Genomic DNA, 24,266 nt, shown 5'->3' on the forward strand with positions numbered 1-24,266 from the left:
TTTCAAAAAATGCAGGGAAAGCATCATTTCTGCTACTAAACTGAGGCCCAAATATAAAAAGAGATGGCTAAACATTTTCTGCCTTGTCCTTGTGTGTCCTCCCTGTAAGGCACAAAACCTGGTAAAAACAGCCTTGTCCCCAGATCTCTTTCCTGCCTACCACCACCATGCACAATAAACGTGTCAGAAAGGTCTGCCTTAACAGCAGTTTGAGTTTTGAGAGGTTTTCCTTTCTTTGATTCGTCCTGTCACTAACATGCTGTGAAGAGTGTCTGGGAATGTCCTCATTTTAATGGGACATGGGATCTTTGGGGTGGAATGCACCTCTGGAGGTCATCTGGGCCACCCTCTGCTTAACCAGCCAGTTCAAACCTGGGCCAAGTTGCTCAGAGTCTCATCCAGTCAAGTTTTGTGCTTCTCCAGTGCTGGAGATTTGATGGCAATCTGGGCACTTCTTCCAGCATCTGACCTACCTCACTGAATAAAGTTTTTTTCTGGTTAGGAAATTTGTCTCGTGGTTAGGAAGCACTTTCTTGTTTGAAAGTCACATTTCTGTTCACAGCTAGTTTATTCCCATGCGTTCATTGCTATCCCCTCAGATATTTGCACTGCTGATAGGCAGATAGGCAGCAGTCTTTGTCCCCTCTTGGCTTTGTTTTGCCAGCCTAAACGCAGCATCCATTTCCCAGCTCCTCTCCAGCACAAAGCTCTCCATCCCTCTGACCACTTCAGGCAGCTCTGGGCACCCTGATGGGCACCAGACTATCTCTGCTTAGGCATGAATGATATTTAAATGAAATCTCACAAACATCTGGGAATAAGGGCACTATGCTTTGTTCTTTTCTGTTGGATATACCTCACCAGACCATGCTGAGATCACATCAGCAGCATATCCACTTATATACAAGGATTCTTCTCTTCCACAGTTATTTCCATCCAATGCTTTTGCTGCCATCACAGCACCCAGCTCATAAGTTCATTCCTCTCCATGAACTTAGTAACATTCAGCAGTGCTCTCCCTTTTAACCAGCTCTGTCCACACCCAGGAAGTAAACAAAGAATACTTGTTAACAGGGCTATGCTACCACATACCAATCCCTTCAAAATTCATAGGCACACTTTGCTGCACAATAATCCAGGAGTTTTCTAGAAAAATAAAAATAAATGCCAAATTCTCTGTATCTTGAATTCAAAGTAGAAAAATTATGACAAATCTGTGATCCAAAATGTCCTGCATGCATAATCATCCTAAAAGTGTGCAAAAAGAGCCTACCCGAGCAGTAGCCAGCAGTATGCTCACAGCTAACTTCCATTGACATCCTCTTTGCAAATCACATCCGAGCACCTAGAATTACCCACGCCCTGTCCAACATTTGCATGCTGGATGAGAAACTGAGAAGAGTGCTGTTTGGATGCTACCAGTGGAGCTGGGACTCCCTAGCACAGAAAGAGGTGGCTGTGGGGCTGTCAGCAGATGAACTCCTTTCTCTCTGTGCTGGAGGCTATAGCTCTGCCCCACACCACAGTAGCATTGGCAGAAGTTGCCCACACACCCTTAGTCCAGCTCTCAGCGTGCACAGGGGCACCAGCTCCCCCAAACCAGCACTTTAAGCTTGTCTGGTTTTGTTGGGCATAGCTCAGTTCTGGAATTACTGGCTGGGAAAACAGTGAGGAGCAGAGATGGAATCATGGATGAGGAGTTAGCTACCAATAGGCAAGATTTCTATTCCCTTCCAAATCTCTTTGTTGAGAGATTTATGTTTATGCCAGCTGTATTATCTTTTCCAATCAGCATTCCCAGCAAAAGAGTTACAAGCACTGCTATTAGAGCACCCGTAGCTAAAACAGTTTCGCAATGTGGGGAAAATCAACAAGATGGACTTTGTTGGCCTCTTCCCAATCTTCTTGAACTCAGTGGCAAAAATCCCTTGGTACAAGAGGTGCTGGTATGACAAAATCTGTTCTCCTATAATCTTTGAGCATCTATGCATAGAAATAGATTCTAAAGCCATTTTTAACTTGATACTCCATATTGAATCATTTTCATTCTGTAAGTTTAAACATTATTATAAATATAATCCCTGAACATCTGCTCAAAACATACGATAAATACCCTATCACGTCAAGTGGAAATTCTAAAATTTTACCCCAGCAATTTGAAGCAAACCTAATTCTTTCATCTGCTCAATCGCTTACTAAACAATCATTTAAAAAAAAAAAAAAAAAAAAAGACATGAGAAAACTGCCAACAACAATAATCCTAACCTTCTGTTGCAGCCCAATGATAAGACCACCAAGCTGAAAAGTCAAATTGTGTGGGCACTACTGTTAATTAGGAGAAATGTTACCTACATGGTATGAGTTGTTAAAGAAAAAAGAGATTTTTTTCAGCACTGTAAACTAACTGTAATGAATAAAATACACAAGACTGGAAAGTTAGAAATCAGCAGAGAGAAATGACACAAACCATGAGAATGTGACTGGTTATTTGTAATAGGATAATACTACATTACTTACCTAAAACCAACTGTTTTCTTTGCCTAAGCATGATCTTTTATGTCAGCGTATCACATGTCTTTTTCCTCTGGTGCTCAGGCTCTTGGAAAGATTCCATTTATTTCCAGGAAACATTTAACATATTCCTCCTATGTTGCATAAAATTCTGCCTGAAAAAGAGACACCTACGTCTGCCAGCTCAGCATATGCTGAGAAATGTGCATTGAAAGTAAAGGTTTCAGTCACCATACCTTAAAAATAGCTTTATATAGCGGAACCCTGGTCCTGTGGATGTCTTCGCATGCTTCACTGCTGTGTAGGCATAGCGTTACCACCAGTGACAACAAGACTACTCAGAAACACGGTGCAGGCACCTACTATTTGAAGATCTTCCACATCTAAGACAATACTGTGCAAGAAGCTGGAGAAATGGAAACATGAAGAGAAGTACATCTCAAGACAGCACTCAAAAAGTGACCCTTTGGTGAATATTTAAGAATAACTCCAGACCATGTGAAGTGCCCAAGACCCTTGTGTGGCTCCTTTCAGAGCCAAGACTAAAACTTCTGTTAGAGATGCCTCCCTATGCAAGAGTTTCTCCACCAGAAAACAGAGTGCGATTATAGTTACTGTCAGCACCACAGCAGAGACAGGAACAGATTCCTCTTTGCTCTGGGTCTGTAAAACAACATGTTGAGTTTTTGGCAGCTTTGCTGTGGATTATCTGGATGGAGCTTGAACCACAGAGCGGTGGGAATGCCCCAAGACGGCCAACCAGCTCCAGTTTCCCCCCTCCTCCCACGGAGTGCTTTTGTCACTGCCAGTATAGCTGATGTATGGCACAGCTGAAATTATACTGTAATATAATATATTTAGTGTCTATGATACAGATACAGATAGTAGAGCTGAAGAATTTAGTCTTCTTTTCTGCATCAGGATGAAGAGATCTATGCCACTGAGGACAATATTCAAAACAATGAAGCTGTGGTTCAGAAAGACAGTCATTGTGGCTTGTTAGTTATCTACTTTGTGGAAGTATATCGTGGTGACTGGGCCCTGATGATGGCAGTCCCTGGCCCCAGGGCACTTCTGTTTGAGGTGTAACATCATCAACACTGCTACCAAGCTCCAGGGCAAGGGACACCAAGAGCTGATGGTTCCCTGTAATGATCGTTTACATGTCAGGTGATATACAGTAAAATTCTAATCTGACATCTCTTTAGATGTGCCCAATTTTAGCAGGAAACATTCTAGACTATCATTTACGATTCAATTTCTGAGCAAACTGAGAAAGCCAGTCAGCTATCACAGATGTCCTGCAATCTAGAAACACCAGGAGCCATTCCTGATTTTTTTAGAGCATTTACAGTGAAAAAGTAATATTTTCTATTTTGCGTAAATTACTACTTCAGATTTAATAAAGTCATTCCAGATCCCAAAAAAGGAAGAAAATAAGGGTAAGGCAAAATTTTCACTGGTATTTCATTTTCTCTTCAAGGCTGTGCAGTAGCCTTGATTTACTGTAGTGTAATATAAGGATTCTTTTCGTGTGACCTTTTTCTTCCTTACTTGAGAATGGCAGTTTAGAAGGATTTAGAGACATGTTCCCATTGTATAGTTTGTGACCTTTCACAGTTATTCTCTTCTTGTTACCCCAGGCTTATCAAGATTATTAGTGCTTAAGGGGCTAATTCAAAGGAAGAACTGGCACAACAGGCAGAGTGACTTCATCCCCTGGCAATGAACTGAGTGTCAATGGCAAACAAGGGATTGTCAATGGCAAACAAGGGATTTTAAGCAGATGTCATCTAATGTATGGGACCAGTAAATTATCCCTTTCTTATACCATCTGACTGGTTTTCTTCCTTGCAAAAGCTCAACAAGTTATATATGTTTCTTACCTTACTAGCCTTTGATCTAATGGTACTACTTTAAGAAATGTTTTCTCAAATCATGATGAGAGGGACTAAGGCTAAGGTGAGAGTGAACAAATTGTACAGAAGGTAGGAGGGATGGTAGAATTCATTTTCCGCATTTTCCATTCATCTGTCTTTCCTTTTAGATACGAGACAGTGCCAGGTTCATAATGAAATCAATAGGAATGTTGACGTTAAGTTCAGTGTAAACAAAATCCACCCTTTTACAGTAATTTTACCATACACTGAGAAAATTTAAAAAGCAACTTTCCTTCTGTGTGACATTGATTTTTCACTTTTGATGGGCAGTTATTTTCCTTACCCCCTGTGGCTGCTTCTCTAAAACAATACACAAAATTTGCTCTATACATACATCATAAGAAAACTATGAAATATGAAACAAAAAGGAATTCTAGGGAAGTTAAAGTACTCTCCTCCTTCTACATTTCTTATCATTGTAAGAAGCCAGAAAATCTTTGCTTTGCTGACTCTTGGCAGACTTTTGTCCTGCAGAGGATTTTGGTAGACCAAAGAGCAGTGAAGGTCGTAGCTAGCCCACACACCAAACCCCTTTTCAAAAGCTATGACTTCTAGAGGTTAGGATCTCATGAAGTTTGTAGTCCAAAGGATCTTGCAACCTATTCAAATTGCTTAGTATAAAAAAATGGCAGGTGTGGACTTACCTATTCAGATGGCAAAATACATACTAACAGTTGTCTAAGACTCCAAAAATCTTCAGCTTGACTTTCTTTTCTCTTTCATGGGCATCAGGCAAGAGGAGTCCTTTCAAAACCACAGGAGTTACAACAGCATAAAACATGTGCAGTGGCTTTCTGTGAGCAGTGGGTAGGGCTGGCTAAAAAGACCATTTAGGGAATAACAAACATGTCCAAAATATAATGTGAAAGATGAAAGCGTGAGGAGTCAGAAGTCCTCATGAATTCAGATTGAATTTAGCTACAAGATTTTTTTGTTATGAAAAGTGATGAACACTTAAATTTCTTAAAACCTTCTATTTTTTTAATCTGGTTTCAAGAGTATGTGCTACTTTGGAGAAGTGAGAACTGAATGCTATTTTGGGATGAGGTAAAATGTTCTTCATGTTTGTCATAACGACAGTTTTTTTTATTTGCAGTTTTTATTTTTATTATTTTTTTTATTATTTATTTTATTATTTATGCAGTCCTAGGAATCAGACATCATCACACTGACACAAATGTTTGGGCAGCCATGCAGAGAGTCAGACTGTAGAATAGATCCCACTGAAACCTGTTTTTATTACATTCCTTTGCCAGGTTGTTTTCCGATCAGATCCTCCCCCCAGCTGCTCAAATGTCAATACCAACACACATGGGAGGTGGTGAGAAAAAGTGACTTGTGGCAGAAGTCAAGACTGTGGCCTGGCAGTGCCATTCCTTTGAGTAATGGCTTTCCCATGCTGATATTAACCCACAACAGCTATGGAACCACATAAGAAGTGTCAGGCAGAAAGCAGCAGATTTCACTAGACAGGTATGTGGCACCTGGGCTGACTGGGAAACATAGATAGCACATAGCTGAAAAGTGCAACACTCACCAAGGAATATATTCTATATGACTATTTAAAATTCCTTTAAAAGAAAAATAGCTGAAAATTAATTTTTAAAAGGTAGCAATTTTATATTTGTAAAATATGGAACACTGCACCAGAAATTTTGCTTAGACTGTTACAAACACATAATTAATATAACATGAAATGAAACACATAAGTTTATTTTACCATTTTTTTAAAAGCACCTGTAATTCTGAACTAAGTCCTTGATCTCTGTTCATGTTTGCTAATGTTTGTTGTATTTATGGGGAATAAAGAGAATGCACTTCATTTTCAGACATGTTTCAAAAGCCTAAGCACTTCATCCTGACAAGTCCAGGCAAGATGCATGAGAGAAATGTAGACCATAGAAATCCCAAGACCTGAGCCTTTATAAATAACAATGAAGAAGAGACACAGGAGTGACGTGATGCTGCAGAGCTAAGGTACAAAGGCAACAAGGGAGATACCCAACGCATTCCCTCTTCACACCAAAATTGCCACTGTCATACACCATTTCAGGCATAGGGGACAGTTAGGGTTTTTCAGACTCCTTTGGTTCATCTAGACTGCTTCTGTTTTTTTTAGTGTTCTTTTTTTTTTTCTCTTTTTTTTTCCTTTTGGTTTCACATGTATTTTTAAAACCAGCAGGGGAATCGCTACATTCAGGACGAGTGATACCAGGGGACTTTACTTCAAGCAGCACCTGACTGGGGCAGACAGAGCCATGGTGTTCCCCTGCAAAGAGATAAGTGAGAGACAGTCAAAAAAACATGAGGAGCTCTTGCACCAGCACAAAAGAAACAACAGGGAAAGGAGCTTTTCTCCCTCAGGAAAACAGATCTCTCTCCCAGGCAGCCAACACTGAACTTATCCTGGGTTTGGGTGTGCAGACCAGCTCTTCCTCCCAAAACACAACCTATGGAGGAAGCAGAGACAATACTGTGGGTCCTCAGTCCTGCCCAGGCTTACTCAACAGCTCTGAGGTCACAAGATTTCTTGGGAATCGCTTTCTATTTCTGCCCAAGGGCTACATTTCTTGTGTTATATACTGTGGCAAGCATCACCTGAAATACAGGCCAGCCCACCAAGACAGCACATTGATTCCTGACCTCTTCTATCTGATGAAAAATAGTTCACTTTAAGAGGACAGAATGTAAAATACCTGATGGCCATGATTACTTTTAGGAGTTGGAGAACTTTCCTGTAAAGTAGCAAATCTGGGTTCCCAATCCCTTTGGATAGGAAAGAGATGTGCCTCAGCATCTCCCATATCCCCATTGAGCCATCTAAACTAAAACCACCTAGCCTTCTAATTGGCCACCTGGTGGAAAGATCTAGTTGGACCTAGACCATTTGAACCCTCTGATGATTGGATCAAAGTCTTTATAGCCACCTTGCCCCCTCAGGATACTTTTGTTTCAATAATAGTAGTATGGGAAGAGTGAAGATTACAGATCCAGCACAACCTATTAATCCTTGCTGTTATAGTGTTTTGACGTGCAATTACAAAGGGCTCCCACTATAGTAAATAGATTCCCTTTAGCAAATTCAGTATAGAACAATAAAGGGCTTTGTTAAAACCTTCACAGCAAGGAGGAAGTTACTTAAGGCAGTTTCTGAGCAGTGATGTTAAGATTTTTTGACAGGACTGTAAGGCCAAAGGTATGACCATAGTGGCAAACTCCTCAGTAGTTCCCCTATATCACTATAGGATCCTTGAGCTCCAAAAACCTTTGTATAATTGCATATCTGTTGTAGCAGGTGCATAGTGTGTCTTGTTTTTCTAGTTATTCATCTCCTACGAAAAAATTCCAACACATATAACTTACTATTGAATGTTATCTCCCAAAGAGAGATGCACTAAATTCTTGCACCTGATTCTGGCAATGGAGTTATGATACATTTATCAGTGGTCCAGTAAAGCATTACTACCACCTTGTAGCATAAGTAAAAGATAGCCCTCTAGGTGGACAGTCTGTATGACTCATTACGCTCAGATTGGATATAAAAATGACACCTACTTCCACTTTAGACACCTCTCCATATTCTAAACTCTGATGTAGAAGTAAAGCTCTCTCAAGCCTAAGAAGTAGTATCTCTTGAATAATTTTGCATACAATTATAAAAATAACCACTGTTCAACTTCAGCTGTCAGTTGAAAAAGAACCTTCTGCTATCCAGGAGAAAAACACAAGAGGATGACTATACGACTTGGGTTAGGTAACTTACAACATTGCAGAAAAACAGTCATGAAGTAAAACAGAATGAAGATGCATGGCTAGAGGTCAGACTGAGTGAGAGAACAGCCTGATAAAGAGATCATGGTAACAAAAAAGTAGACTTGAATGTAGGTAAATACTTAGATCTACAAGGGTCTCATTAACAACATATCAAATTTTTATGTAAGATTGAAAGAGATCCTATGCTTACAGAACTGAACTAGACTTGGCATGCTCTCAGAAGTGTGATTGTTTCATAGCTAAACATTGACACCCCTTTGTTCTCCTTTCGCATTGAGCAAGCTGTGCGGAAGAACTTACCTTTTGAATGTTTTGTAAAACACAATCTACTTCTAACATACTATGTTAAAAAATGATAAACAGTAAAAATAACAAATAGTTACACCATTCAGTACCTCTGATATACTCTAACTGCTCACTGTTTTCTCTTTTCAGCTTCATCATCTTCCCTGATGACTGAAAAACCTTCCTCTTCTCTTTAGTCATAGAATGTCTTTGAATTTTCATCTTTCATACTTAGAATAGAGCTCAAATGGAAACAAGAAGTTGTTTAAACACAAGCAGAATTTACAGTCAATTTACTTTCAAAAGCGGACAGAGACTTTCTATAGGAGCACAGTCCATCAATAATAATGCAAAACACAAAACTCATAATAAAAAAGGGATCTTTGTCAAAACCGTGTATACACAAGAGTGGGCAATGGTCACGAAGAAGCCAAATACAGTTAGTATGCAGGTGCTGAGCTTGTGAAAGACAAAATATGGGAGAATTTGTAACTCGACCAGTTCTCTGCTCTGGTGCCTCATGCAGCCATATGAAAAGGTGTGCAGCACCATGATGGAGGCAAAGTGCGAGCTACCTTCCTCCCATGAGAAAGGCTTATGAAATCACTTACTGATGCCATTTATCAGTGCAGCCACAGCAGAAAAGTACTACTGGGGCAAGTCTAGGGTGACTGACGAGTGCTACCTTAATCCCATTCCAGAGTTAAAATGGCTGTTTAAAACCACTTTGAATCATAAAGGAGTACATATGGGTATCTGTCTGCAATCATTATGATTTGGCAGGGACATGTCTATTTAGGGTGACCTGTGATATTTGGATATTCCCCAAGAACAGTTACCTCCAGGGCCTCTTTAACTTGGGACCACATACTAGCCAGCTTGACGGTTGATTAGAGAAGACCATGGCACAATTTCTCTTCTCAAGACTAAGCAGATAAAGTTGAAAATTAGAACATAAATTAAAGCTAAGAATTTTTCCTCTAAACCTCTAATTTAGCCTAAGGCATGGAAATTCATGGTATTTGCATATGATATGCTCAAGGAGAAAATTTGAGTCTATTACTACATATCCTAGTCTTGTTTAAAAATGATGCAAGCCTGCCTTTAGGGAAAGAAAATGAGCAATCCCCAGAGCTTTTCACAAAAAAATCCCCAACATCTCTGTGGTTCCCTGCTGGCAAAGAACCAAAGAAAATTTCGATGCAGCAAAAGCAAAGGTTGTTCCTGTGTGCCAGTGCTCTTTGGTGTCATGTGTAGATTCTCAAAGCAATGTTTAGTTATGAGAAACATGAATGCAGGATATCAATGTCCTGCTCAACCTGTTCATTTCAAGTAGAGCACGGGGCAGTTTGGTTTCATTTTCTCCTATTCAACCTCTTGGTGAAGCCGGTAGTGACTTTTTATTTGAAAATACATGGAAAAAAAAACAAACACACCTCTCTTCTGAAGCCTGGGATTTTTGATGTAGGCTCTTGAAGATGATATCACTAATGTATCACAGAAACTGTGGAGAAGAGACATGGAAGCACTTACTGACCCTTTAACTTCAGCAAATAGTACAAAAATACTTAACAAGAAATAAGCCAAAAAATGGGTGAAGTGTTCGTGTCTTGATGGACAACAGAAAACCCATCTCTTAAAGAGCTATAGGAACTCAAGATCCCTTGTTAATAGTTTTGAGGGTACCCACTATTTTTGAGGTTTTGTTAATAGTTTTGAGGGTACCCACTATTTTTGAGGGTACCCACTAAGAAGGGTTTGCACGTCAGGATACAGCCATCTGTTTTCTGCTACAGCATCTAGTAGCAGAAGCATTTTAATGGCATTGTGTAAATTTGAGTTCCTCCTCTTGAATGCTGTGCTTTGTGCTGGATTGTCAAGCACTGAGTTTATAAGGCATTAATTAGCAACTTCCATGGGAGCATGTAAGGATACTCTGTACTTCTGAAAAGTCACACTGACACTCAAATACAAAGACTAAACAAAACAAAACAAAACATAACAAAAATCAGTAAGAAGCAATAAAGACAGAAAACTTAGAAACTTTAAGATGAGAAACAACAATTGGAATTTTTTTGTATTTCACTCTGAAGATATAACTAGATGCATTGTCAAGAGTAAACCCATATAACAGTGATCAGCACAAAAAGGTCTTTTGGACACTGCTAAGGAATGGACATGATACAAGGAAAAAAGGACAACATCAAATAAAATCACAAAATTAAAAATTACAAACAAGACTAACTTTCAGAAAGCCTGCTGAAAATATATTATTAAGTAAATGTAGCATTTCATCAAGTTCAGGTGATTTTAGGAATAGTCGGTGTTTTCAGTTCAGCTAGGTAAAGGGCAACAAAAGGAAAGCTGATCTGTCTGTAGGGAACAGGTCATGAGCTGTCTGGAATTGGAAGGAAATGTTTCTCCTGGATGTGCATCGATGTGCTATCACAAATGGAAACGAGTGTCCATCCCTGCTGTATCTGCCCCTGATGAACCAGAAGGAAAACACCAGGCTTGTCTGCAGTACTGAGCTGATCTGGTCTGCTTGTTTCTGGCCTTTGGCACCTTGCAAACAAATCCTTGATATGAGTCACTCAGAGTGTTAGTTTTATGTTTTATCCTTTTATTCTGTTATTAATTCTGTTATTCTAATATTATCCTCTTATTGCTATGGCTTCTCTCTGCTGAGCACCAGGCATGGTTCTGATTGCTGCTACTGAGGATCACTCTGTTACACTTGCATCTCAGTGCTGTCATCTCCCCCTGGGCAAAATCACTACAGCTGCCTTTCCACTCCAAAAAAAAAAAAAAAGTATTCTGCTTCTTTCCTGAGGTTGTCTATCCAGGTTCTTCTGAAAAAAATATATATGTGTGTGTGTGTGTGTGTGTGTGTGTGTGTGTGTGTTCTGGCAGCGTCTGCCTTTGTTAAAAAGGAGAGTCCACATGAGGACACCCAAGTGCAGTCACACTGTGTCATCCTTTCTCCTATGCCCCATGTTACATCTTCCACACTCCAGAACCAGAACTGGGTCTTTCTCTGCTTCTGTCCACCCGAGATAAAGGTACAGATTTCACAAAAACAAGCCCGTTTTGCCAAAATCAGTTCGAGACATCCCAGCAGTTATCCTGGAGCAGTCGGTCTCAGCCCGTGCCCCACGCGATGGAGCTGGACAGACTCACATGCCCTGGGTGAAGGATCTCCCTGCGAAATGTTAAAATTCCCACCGCCTCCCCCCCCCCCCCCCAGGCAGGTGGAAGGATAAGGCTGCAGATAACAGGTAACTGCGTGGCATTTCCTGCGGTCCTTGCCCTGTGCTGGCTGCAGGAGCTGGCCCTCCACCCGCTGTGCATGGGACGCGCATCATCCTGTGCCTGTGACCACGTACAGCTTGGACGCGTGCAGCTAAACGAGCGCGTTTAGCCCCGTATTTGTACACAGTAAGAGCATGGGAAGCGCAGATGTAAATCACAAACCACTCGAAGGCTGTGGCTCTGATGCTGGACACCCGACGGGCGTCCGTGCCTCTGTGCAGGCTGACAGCGAGGGGGACGCGGGGACCCCGCGGGAGGGTGCCCGGCCCCGAGGGGCTCCGGGGGGCTCCGGCCCCGGCTGCAGCCCCTGTCCCGGCCCGGCGGGGCCAGGTGAGCCGGCGGCCGCGGCTGCTGCAGCGGGAGCCCGGCCCTCAAGGAGTTACCGGTTGGGAAAATGACTTCATGTTTCTGCCCGGCTCCTCTCGGCTCGCCCCCCACGGCCCCGTTTCACAATCCCGCCGCGCTCAGACGGGGCGAGCGCACACCCCCGTGTTCTCAGCCCGGATTTTCCCAGGCCGTGAATAATCTCGAAGCCCCCTCGATAAATACACGTTCAGGGATGCCCGGAGCTCACTCAACCCGCCGGCCTCTCCTCCTCCTCCGAAGACGGGACGGAGCCGAAGAAGAAGAGCCTCACCATGAGCTCTCCCGACGGCTGCCAGGCGGCGAGGAGCCGGGGGCCGCCCTCCCTCCGCTCCGCCGCCGCCCTGCTGCTGCTGCTGCCGCTGCTGCCTCCGCCCGCCGCCGCCGCGCCGCTGCCCCTGGCCGCCGGCCCCGACTCCTCCGGGGAGGCCGAGCCGGAGGAGGCCGGGGCGAGGCGGGCGGCGCTGCCCGACTGCGAGGCCCTGGCCTGGCTGCTGCACGCCCGGGCGGCCCGACTGCAGGAGGAGGTGGGTACGGGGCCGCGAGGGGGTGGTCGTCCTCCTGGGGTCGGGGGGCTGCTGCCCGCCGCCGAGGTGCGACGCGAGGTGTGGGTGTCTCTCCCCTCAGATGTGCGAGAAGTTCACCGTCTGCGAGAACAGCATGGAGATGCTGGTCCAGAACAACCTCAACCTCCCCAAGGTGACGGAGGAAGACGGCTGTCTCCTGGCTGGCTTCGACGAGGCAAGGAACCGCTCCCCTTCTCGCCCGAACCCCGGCAGCAGTTTGGGGCCTGCCCCAAAAGCAGCTTGTGCCCCCCTCCCTCCTGCCCACCTGCCCCTACAGACCACGCTCCGCCGAAGCCACATCCGAGTTAGAGCTGACCTTCTCACCTTTCCCTTTCCAGGAGAAATGCTTGAAGAAACTCTCCAGCGGGCTTTTCACCTTTCAGACCTACCTTGAATACGTACAAGAAACTTTTACTAGTGAAAAGCAAAAAGTTGAGTCGCTGTGCTATAGCACAAAGCATCTGGCAACGACGATAAGGCAGATGGTGAGTTGTTTTTAAATTTACTCAGACAACTTTTGTGACTTAGAACTGATGTGTAGTCGGAGGAATAGGGAGCTTGCGAAGCCAAACATTTCCCACTCTTACTTCTCTCAGGATGAACAGGTGACAGCAGTTCCTTATGCTCAGATATTTAACCTTATGACTAATTTAAAGGTTTTGTTTGTTTTGTTAAAGAAACTACTCTTCTTCCCACTTACTGTTTTCATTTTTGATTTCCAAACTGACAATTAAATGCAGCTTTCTGTTTAAGAACAAATATGCTAATGCTGCCTGGCTGAGACTTCTCAGGCAATTCTTTCCTAACTGCAGTTCAGTCCTAACCTCCTAATGTTGCAAAACTCCAAGAAATACGATAACTTATCTTAAAACCCACATGAATAATAGTAAATACAGTTTTACAATATTATGAATCTTTAAAACTCTCCAAAACAAACTTTTCTAGTGAGCTGTGTGGTGTATTCAAATATCACTAATTTACAATCAAAGAAAACAGGTAAATTCAGAACATAAGTTAATGACCCAACTAAATTAAAGGCACTGCCTATTGAAAAGCTTGGTTTTGCTTGCAACCATCATGGGGAAAAATATATGTATATTCTTTATAGACATCTGATTCTCTTTTGATTTAGTAAACTAAAGGCTATTCATTTCTGACAGCTGTTTTGTGTGTTTTGGAGTGCATTGAAAGATCACACTTTAAAATTCATTTCATTCCTGCAGTTCTTACTCATGTTAATAATCCTTAAGATGAATACTTTCTTTGTCATCAGTGAAACTTTGCATGAGTAAGAACCACCCAGGTGAGTAAGGATTCCAGAATTAAGAACTGCGGAAGTCTCAGGGCATTATTTCCTTCAAGGTGCTTTTCAGTGTTGAAAAGGCCATTGTTTGATACTAATACCTTTCTTAACATATTTATTTATGTTCATCATTCTTTAAGTGAAAGGAAGCTGAACTGCTTTTTTCACACTGTACTTGCTAAGAATAATAGTCCTGTCATAAGACAGCAGCTGAGTACTGACCTCAAACTCATTAGTTTGCAGAAAGTTTGTTTTATAGCTCGGTGAGACTAGCCTTTTCTGAAAATTATAAAGGTAGAGGTAATTAGGACAGGTGCAATTAAACTCAATGGTCAAATCAAACCCTTCATTTGAAGGAACTATGGAGATTCTGAGAAAATCAGGAGCCTTGATCTCCAGGGTGGAAACTTTTCTTTATGGGAAGTCTCTCTGCTGTTTAAGGCAAGGAGAGCAGATGGAAAGAATCTGTCATTTGTGGTCAAGTCGATCCATTAGCAAGATACCTGTCTGGATATCCAAATTAAAAAAAAAAAAAAAAAAAACATGCAAAAAGGTGTCTGACATACCTGTAACTAAACATGATCAGAATCCACCTCCAAGTAGTCTAGACACAAGTAAATGTTCAAATGTTCATTACTTTAATTTGACCAAAAAAAAAGTTCCAGAAGGAGGTGCACGTGCTTTTGTCACTTGTTAAAGAGTAGGACAAATCTTAAGAACAGGATGAATAAGACACTTTATAATTAGACTTCTAGAAACTGAACTGAAACTGCTCCATGATTTGGGCAAGTCCCATTTAAAAAAGTCATCCAGCCACACCATGGGACAAGCTCTTCGAAACCATTTGGGTATCCAGTTCCCAGAGCTGACTGCTAGAATTAGATATGAAACTTCTCTTACTCATCTTGTTCTTAGGATGCCACACACCAAAGAAAGTGGTAATGGTTAATCTTCCATGTATCTCAATGCCTGGAAAGTAGGAATTAAGCAGCTAGACAAGTTTGGTGTCTTTTGAAAACCGTTAATCTACCACCAAATGCGAGAGCACTTGAATGTCATCTAATTAACTTATGATTCAGGATGCAGCAGCCAGTATGGATTAGGACATATCATGTTCAGCATCTTCCCAGCTAACCATATGGTAGGTGGACACCAGGCAAAAGTGTTTGATCTGTCCAGTGCAGCGCATTTGACTGGAACATGCAAACCAGAACAAACGCTATAGATTAGACAAGAGCTTTTGATTCTTCTGGAGACATAGCAGCAGATACAAACATACCTCAAATCCCACGCCAGAAGTGGAGCTGTAGATATACACAGGTTGCAGGGGGGTCTGCCGTGCAGAATGCTGTGCAGAATGGGTGAATACACAGCTGGTTGAAACATATTCTTATGTATAAACCAATCACTGTCAAGATTGTTTAAACCATTTTAACAAGGGCACTTCAATATTCTGTCTTTCACAGGTGATAAATCCTGATGAAGTGGTCATCCCAGATTCAGCTACCCAGAAATCCCTCCTCACAAAGCTGAAATCGGATAAGACCTGGATAGAGAAAATCACCACACACCTCATCCTCCGAGACTTTACTTCATTTATGGAGAAAACCGTGAGGGCTGTTCGCTATTTGAAAAACACCAGGAGTGTCAGTGTCTGAATGTTTTAATTCGGGCATGATCCTTTGTTACAAATCTGTCATGTGGCAGATGACAGTGTTGTTCTGTTTTAAGAACCAGAAATAGTAACAATGGTTTTCATTTTTATATATCCTCATTTCCTTCTAGGAACCTATTTATTGTATTTAAAATATTTATTCATTTCTAATGATTTCTATTTATATTTTCAATATTTAGAAGTAATTTAAAGAAAGGACCTATTTTATTTCATTTCTAATGTTATTATTCAGAATATCAACTTATTTAATATGTATTTGATACCAAAAGGATTTTTCAGAAGCTAGATTGTTGTATAACTTATGCTTTTAAAATATTTGAGATTGCATTTATGACTATTTATATTTTGTAAACAAATAAAAACTGATTGAAAAAAACCTGTACAACCTGTTTGAATTTTAATGAGGATGGAGGGAATCTAATATATCTATATTTTAATGCCAGTAATTATCAAAATAACTATTTTCAATAATTTAAATTTTTATCAGTATAATTAGAGCAGATAGCTACATAATACATCTATACATACATATACAGCATAATCTACATAAAATTCTTAAAATGGTATATAAATAGATGTACTGTATGTACTTCACTGTATGTACTGTATTTACATCAGTATGTACTGTATGTACTTCAGTACTGAATATGATAAAGCATTATTGCTCAAGAAACAAATGGATAATGAGTCCCATAAATTTAATAGGGAACACTATAAATTTGTAAATAGATGCTTACAAGTCAGCAATCTATTTGAAACAAATAAAGTGGTCAGATACTGAATTAACAGGTTTGATATAACCTGATTATCCTCTGATTAGACTTACTGCTGTCATTCAAGGGAATTTTCCAAGTTTGACGAAACATTTCTCCCCTCCCCTGAAGATGTAGAAAAAAAATATCTTAGGATCTTTCGCCAGGTGAGAGAAATCAACATATTATTGCTAAGACATCAGTGACTCATGATGATCCAATCCATTTGTCTTTTGTCATTTATATTCCACTAGCATGGAGAGGTCACTGTAACATGAATGCAAAATGTTGAGCACTGCAGAGAAAAAAGGATCCTTAGACTGAGTACCAAACCACTGAGATATTCCTTACCTGTTTCATCTCTTTCATTGTGGCTGTGGACATACCTCATATACCCAAACACATAGGAATTTAGCTCATAGCACACATAAAGGATGGAGTCCCTTGAACTTTGTCCTTACAGTGTGAATGGAAGAACATTAATGACCCTCTCTCTTGAGCAGCACAATGGTGCAGATGAGGAGATGAAAGGCATGCCCTGGAATGTGGATAAGGATGTCAGTAAATTCTCCTCTTCCTCTGAGAGATCTGATCCTCTGCGCACGCATTCCACCACTGGGGATGCCAAAACAGTGAGCAGTCAGCTCACAGCATGCATCTCAGAGGCTCAACACAAAGTGAAGTACAATTGCTTTGCCCAATATGGTAAAAACATATGGCTCAAATTGTGCAACACCTCAGGAAAGAATGAAGAGACCTCAAAGTGGTCATCTTCAAGATGTCTGTGGCGAGTGGGGTTTCCTCGCAACATAGAAGACAGTACTTCAGCTGTCTTGGCACACAGTCAAAGCTCTTTTCAAAGCCTACCTTTGCAGAGATTTTCTTAGTGAATGCTTGGTTAGAGAGCATTCTGGTGCTTACCATGACAGCTAGGGGAGAGCCACAAAGTTTACTCAGAAAAGAGCAAAGTGATTTAGGTAAAATGCAACAACCAGTCTTAAAGCCGCTGGGCTGCTGTCTTGCATGCATGTGGCTTTGAGAAGGAAAGAATGTAATTTGCATCTGTTGGTCTAGATGAAACTCTGAAACGTCTTCAGTAAGAATTCAGTAAGTGTCCTTAAAAAAAAGGAAGTTCTCTGAGTGAGGTCATGTATGAAGGGTTTACCACCAAGAATCTTCATTCTTCTCCCTCTTGAGATAGCAGCAATGAAAAATAAACATTCTCCATTCACATGTACAGCACAGATCATACTGTATGTGATCCACAGGAGACCTCAACGGGGGTCCCAAGTTGAACTCTTCAAGGACTGTATTACTATGTGAGAGCAGAGGGGAAATAAAAAATAAAAAATAAAAAACTAAGGAAGGAAGAGAAAAAGAATCTGGGCTCACCTCTCTCCTAGTACTGGGTGATGGTTAAGAATCATTATAAGATTGTTATTAGTTACTATGAAAACCTTAACTAAACAAACTCACTCTTTGAAAGGATTTCCTTCTGGAATTCCAGGAGACAGCCCAACTGCAGGGTACTGAAATCTCGTGCAACAGACTGACGAGCATCTGCACTTCCTACCTGCACCCTTCAGCTGGCGGCCACCCCATGTCATCCGTCACCATAGCAAAGATGCAAACATTACTACATTTCAGGATGTACAATGTGAGCAAAGATCACTGCTTGCTAGGAGATGCTGCTGGTGCTGTCACTGAGGTGCCACCATTTTACCTGCAGCTCCTCCACAGCCACCTGCAGTTCTCAGGGTACCTCCACGCAGCAGCTGCCTTGCTGGCCATTGTTTGCCTGTTGCTGTGTCAACTTCAGGCACTCTGTCCCCAGGATAAGTACCATTTTCTGGAACCTACACACACTGGTGCCTGTGACACACAAACACTCATAGTGGAGTATTCACATGGAATTCAGAGAACTAAACGCTGCTGAGCATGTTAAGAAGCCTCTCTAACTTATCTTCCTTTTTCTTTTTTTTTCTCCAATTCACTCTATAGGAAGTATTTCACAATAAGCAACAAATACACACGAGCATTTACTAGTTGGTAGCTCAGCACAAACACATATAAAAACGGAAAAGAGTAGAAATGATCAGTCTACATTTTTACAAATTGATCCCCCAAAAATAACTGTGCTACTTTTAGCAACAATGAAATCATAGAATCTTCTAGGTTGGAAAAGACCTTCAAGATCATCAAGTCCAACCATGAACCTGGTCTACCAAGTCCTACCACTAATACATGTCCCTTCGTGTCACATCCACACGTCTATTAAACATCCCTGGAGTCTCCAGGGACTCCAACACTTTTCCGGGCAGCCCGCTACAATGCTCTGCTACCCTTTCTGTGAAGAAATTATTCCTAACATCCAAACTAAACCTCTCCTGGTGCAACTTGAGACCATTTCTTGTGTCTTATCACTTGTCACCTGAGAAAAGAGAATACCCTCCTTGCTGCAACCTTTCTGTTGCAGAGAGTGATGAAGTCTCCCCTCAGCCTCCTCTTATCCAAACTAAACCACCCCAGTTCCCTCCGTCACTCCTCAGTTGTCCTATATGACCCGTGTGATGGCACTCAAGATGATCTGCACCATGACCTTCCCTGGTAATAACGTCGGACTGACAGGCCTGTAGTTTCCAGGATCCTCTTTCCTGCCCTTACTGCAGATTGGAGTCTCATTCTCTAACCTCCGGCCAACTGGGACCTCCCCAGTTCACTAGCACTGCTGGCAAGTTACTGAAAGTGGCTCTTAAAAGACAGCACCTCATAACTGAGGGCTAATTCACCAATACTGAGCAAGGCAAAAAAAGACCTGGTAGTAGTTAATGGTAAGAACTGGGAAACTACCTAGCAAACAAGCCTTACGGCTGATGATGCACAGGACTAGGTTCTCCCCAGACTGTGAAGCCAGCTAGTTTGCCTCCATGTTTGTCTTGCAGCTCTATTCACTAACATCACCCAGAAATTTTGGAATATACTCAACAGATTACAAACTCCCTTTATCCCAAATTAGCTTTCCTAATGCAGGAAGAGGGTAGAGAAAGTTACATTAAAAGGAATGCATGCACTCCGTAGTATGCAAGAAAAAGCCTGTGGTATTAACAGACAGTATCAGAGGAAGATAAGTAATAACATTTGTCTTGGTGCGGTAGTCATGACACTAAAATGCTAGATAAGAGAGAAAAAAATATCATTTGAAAAGACCTAATACTAAGGTAAGTAATCTGTAATGCAGAATTACTTAGTTTTTTGACAATGATGGTCTCATTTTCCTAACTTTTTAAATGTATTTTTTCTTAATAGAAGCCTGATGTGAAATAAACAAACAAAACAAAACAAAACAAAACAAAAAACATTTCAGGCACGATCCACTTCTGTGAACACGTGAACTCCATTCAAGACAATTTACTAAGGTAAAATCCTCACTTCAGAGCTTGCCTTCAAATCTTCTGTAAAGGTCTGAGAAATAGGTTTTCATGTACACAAGATACTAATTTCTTTATGAAAACATCTCAAAGCACAAAGAAAATAAATGGAGCAGACTACAGAACTTCTGCTAAATCTACAAAATTTATTCCAGAAGCACAGTAGGATGTTTGAACTTTGCAATCATTTCATTTGCTGCATTACATTCATTTCAATAGTGTCATAACTGTCTGGTTTTCAAAATCCTGAAATATTTGAATGGTGACTATATTAAAAAAGTAGTTAATTGCAGTCAGTGAAGATACACAGCAGTACCATTGCCTGCCAAGTAAGCCAATGCACCGATGTAAATTCTAAATTTTGGCCGAAAGAACAGATTCTTTAAAAAAAACTGTCTCCGTTTCTAGCACCTTCACTGACTTTATTAATGGCTGGTGGTTAGTGAGGTTACCACGAATGCTAAGGTTAGAGGTGGAGGAGTATCCACCACTAGCAGATTAAATGGAGCAGTATCACTTTTCAGCAGTAATGAGCAATCAGATAGACTTAACTAGCTTTTGAAACTTCACCCAGAGTCTCCCACTGTTACTTGTAACTAGTAATTTAATTTAAACAATAAAATAATGAGAAGATACATATACAATAGTATACATCACAGTCAGACCCTGAAGTTCTAGAAGTGCTGATAAATATACGTATTAGTATAAACCTTATGGTATTTGGTGATAAAGTTTCTTTAAACTCTTACTTATTGAATTGAATGGTTAGATAACAATTTCAGATCTCTCAATGAAATACTTTCTTCCTGAAATGATGAAAAATAAAACCAACCCTCTCACCCCCAGAAAATGCAGTCTCTGCAGGCTCCAACACTGAAAGACTATTTCATCGCCAAGCTCTTAACTAAATTAACTCAATTCTGTAATTTTAACATATTTACCCTAATCTCAGTATACTTTCAAGGCAGACTTTGGGGGTCATAAGATAACACAGTACAGAAATTTTGCAGTCTGAATTCCTACTGAATTACCAGAATCTAAGAAGAATCAGTCTTTCAAAAGAAAATCTATATGCAAAATAAATAAATAAAACATTAATCTTCAAATTCAGAAAACTGAGATTTGATTTGCCCTACCATATTTATTTCTACCAGACAGTGCTTCCCTAACACAATGTGGGCAATATTTTATTGTTTCAGCTAAATTTTGACTAGTTTCAATAAGAGCAAATGTATTAGTGACTAGCTGTTCATCTCTTTGAATTTATATATAAATAGATACAATTCTACATTCTGCAACATATAAAGAAGGAAAATGATATATTTGCAAATTATATTAAGAGTTTTACTACCTGAGAGAATCCCTACTGTGGCACACACACACACAGATGTAAAATCACCTACGGAAAGTTCAAAGTCCAATCTTCAGCTTAAAAGAGAAAAACTGCCTACTGTGTTATCGCTAGTACATAGCAATAGTCTTCCTCTCTCTTCTTCCACTTCTGCTAATAATTTGGGTAGAGATGAAAAGGGACCACATCTTGACTACACCTGTAGATCCCGCATTAGCAATATTAACAAATACAATGAAGTTCAAAGATGTTCCTCAAATTCCAAGACCTATAGTCCTTACTAATCATATGGCTCAGTGACCTGGGACTGGGCTATAAGAGAAAATGGAATTTGTTAGAAGGGAAACCATTTGGGATGAAGGCAGATATATGGGCAATCTTCCAGTCTTGCTGGAAAAGGCCTGTTTTCCAGTTGCAGTGTTACACCATTTGGGGGCTTTCTGTAAGAGTAAAAAAGATCCTGAGAAACACCATTAGGACATAACTGGAAATCCAGGTTTATCTCACTTCCCAAGCTACTAACTGCTCATTGCTTTGCAGTTGCTTGAACTTCTTAAGTTATTGTTGATAGAAATTTGATTTCTTAATCACAAGAAAATATAAGAGTAAATTCTCTTTTCCACTTGGCGGACGTGCATCTCCTCTGCCTTACCCATTCTCTAATCCTGAATTAATAGAAGCATAACTAAGAAACAATGAATGTAACCCACAAACAGTTACTGCGTTGCACACCATCATGGAAAAATATTTAGAAATTGCAATTAACTAATCAGTTTTAAAAAGTAAATTAGTCATATGACATTAAACCAGGATGTGGTTTACTCCTGTGGTGAGAACAGATGTAATGAGCTTTTATTTCCAAAATTCATCATAAGTACCATCATAATTTAAATTCCAAGTATATAAAGAGATATTTCCAAAAATATCCAGGGTATATAGCTTGTTTTAGCATTTTTTTTCCCTGTTAAAAGCACGTTAGAATCCTGTTGTATTTACAACATGATGCAATAAAAACAAAACTTAAGAAGCACTTTGTCATCTACAGCCATTTTGTGAGACAGCTGTACACAGAAAAGCAGCAATGGTTTTACACATTGCCATCGTGTGGGCCTGTTGTTACAAAATCATGATAATTGCTTTGGTTTGCAGTGTTTACGTGTTTGAAAACTATAGGTTTAAGTTACTTTGACTTTTGCTGATGACTTAAGGAAACTAAGCATGTATCCTCTTGCTTTTTAACTGCGATGCGATACAAAAAAATGACATTACGCCATTACGCTGGCTGTGTCTACACCAGCAACTTGGAGAACAAAATACTTGTTCCAAATTTCATATCAGCTTCGTTGTTACCTCAACTGACCAGTCCTTGAAAAGCTTTTGGGGCAAAAAGGTAGGTTCCTTTGTAGATTAACTTACTGCGAACAGATCTGTAAACCATTTTGTTTATTCTCCCCTGTTCAGTGGCTACACTACAAGGCACAGAAAGTCTTTTCACACCATGCTGTCAGGAGATCCCAGGAGAAACCCACCAAACTCACAAGACTCCCCCAGCATTACACACCAAGCATGACAGGGCTCTGGTCCTTGGCTATGTACACACCTGTATTTTTCTCACAGCTTACATGATTTTCACTTCTAAAAACCTGGTCTGCATTTCATACTCCTTTACCCTCTTCTGATCGATCTCATCTTTATTTTTCCAGACTTTAACTTTCTCCTTTTTTTAAAAAAAAAAAAATAAATAATAATCTATTATCTTTATCCCCCTTTACACTTGTAATGACCATGCCCTAGGACAGTTCTTCAGAGATGGAGCCTGCTCATTTCTTCAGTCCTGGCTTAAAGACAATTCCTTCTTCACAGATACTCTCCTCAGACACCCATCAGGCCATTGGCTGGTGCCGCTCTTGCAGGAGGAGGCCAAGGAGGTGGAGCAGGACCTTCCGACATGCAGAAATGTTGACTTCCTCGTGTCAAAGTACCTTGCTCATGGTACTGCAGGTCACTTGAGATGGACAACAGGGCATTCTTCTCACACTAAAATCCTTGAGATTTGGCCAAAAAAAAAAAAAAAAAAAATCCCAAAGGTTTGATAAACAGCATACCAAGCTACAATCTATGTCAACCTTTGATCTTCCTAAGACCAGTCCAGGTAGAAACACTGCCCTTAGCCTCTTGCACAATTATTTGCACAACACACCCCAGCAACAGCTTCCCACGTGGGGCACTACACTAAGATTATGGCAACCACAGGCATGCTCCACGTCCACTTGGCAGGCACAAGGCATGCGGCCATGCCATTCCTACGTCCGGGTAAGATCCGATAAAGATACCTCAGAGCAGGTACGTTCTGCACAGCACACAGGTAAGCACGAATGATTTTATTTCACACCTCTCAGAGCATGGCCAAAGCATAAACTTGAGTTAAGCTGTGGAAGTCACGGCCTGATTTTCAGTAAACTACACGTTCTGACTTCATTCAAACATCAGAGTTCATGCCTGGTCTCAAAGGACTGCATCACAAATCCCATTTCTGAAAAGAAGCCATACTTGGCTACAGAAGCCACTGATCCACGTGACAGAAGTCTGCTGAGTGGGAAAGCCCCTGTTTGTTTCTAAGTGTCTCCCATCCCATGATAAAACAAACGCTTTTGGGGAGTCTGACAAACAGGAAATGTATTTGAGTCCTTCCACGTTAATCCAGAGGCCTGCCCTCTTCCTCCTAGCAACACACAAACACTCTTGACAAAACTGGTGTATTTGCTGAAGTTATTTTAAGAGAATTAAGATTCTTTATAGTAATCTGTTCAAAATACAACTTCAAAGAACAGGGATCTGTTCCTACAAACATGTCTGAATTTTTTGAAAATGACAGCAACTATCAAATAAATTCAAGGTATTGCTAACAAAGACTCCCTTCATTTTTAAGTCTTAAGAGAAAAAGACTTCTCTGATCCTGTTTTTGTTACGTTATAATTAGTTACCAAGACTTCTGGTTAATGGCTA

At 40.8% G+C, this 24,266-nt stretch overlaps 1 protein-coding gene across 1 annotated transcript; it reads left to right on the forward strand.

Moving 5' to 3' along the window:
* Positions 1-12,460: 12,460 nt before the first annotated feature.
* IL6 (interleukin 6) lies at positions 12,461-15,712 on the forward strand (the record flags this gene model as incomplete). The annotated part of the gene is made up of 4 exons (XM_084281596.1): positions 12,461-12,712; positions 12,813-12,926; positions 13,090-13,236; positions 15,521-15,712. 4 exons carry the CDS (start codon positions 12,461-12,463, stop codon positions 15,710-15,712), a joined length of 705 nt encoding a protein of 234 aa, XP_084137722.1.
* Positions 15,713-24,266: the final 8,554 nt, after the last annotated feature.

The sequence above is a fragment of the Netta rufina genome, assembly GCF_964035555.1.
Source record: "Netta rufina genome assembly, chromosome: 2".
Classification (NCBI taxonomy): domain Eukaryota; kingdom Metazoa; phylum Chordata; class Aves; order Anseriformes; family Anatidae; genus Netta; species Netta rufina.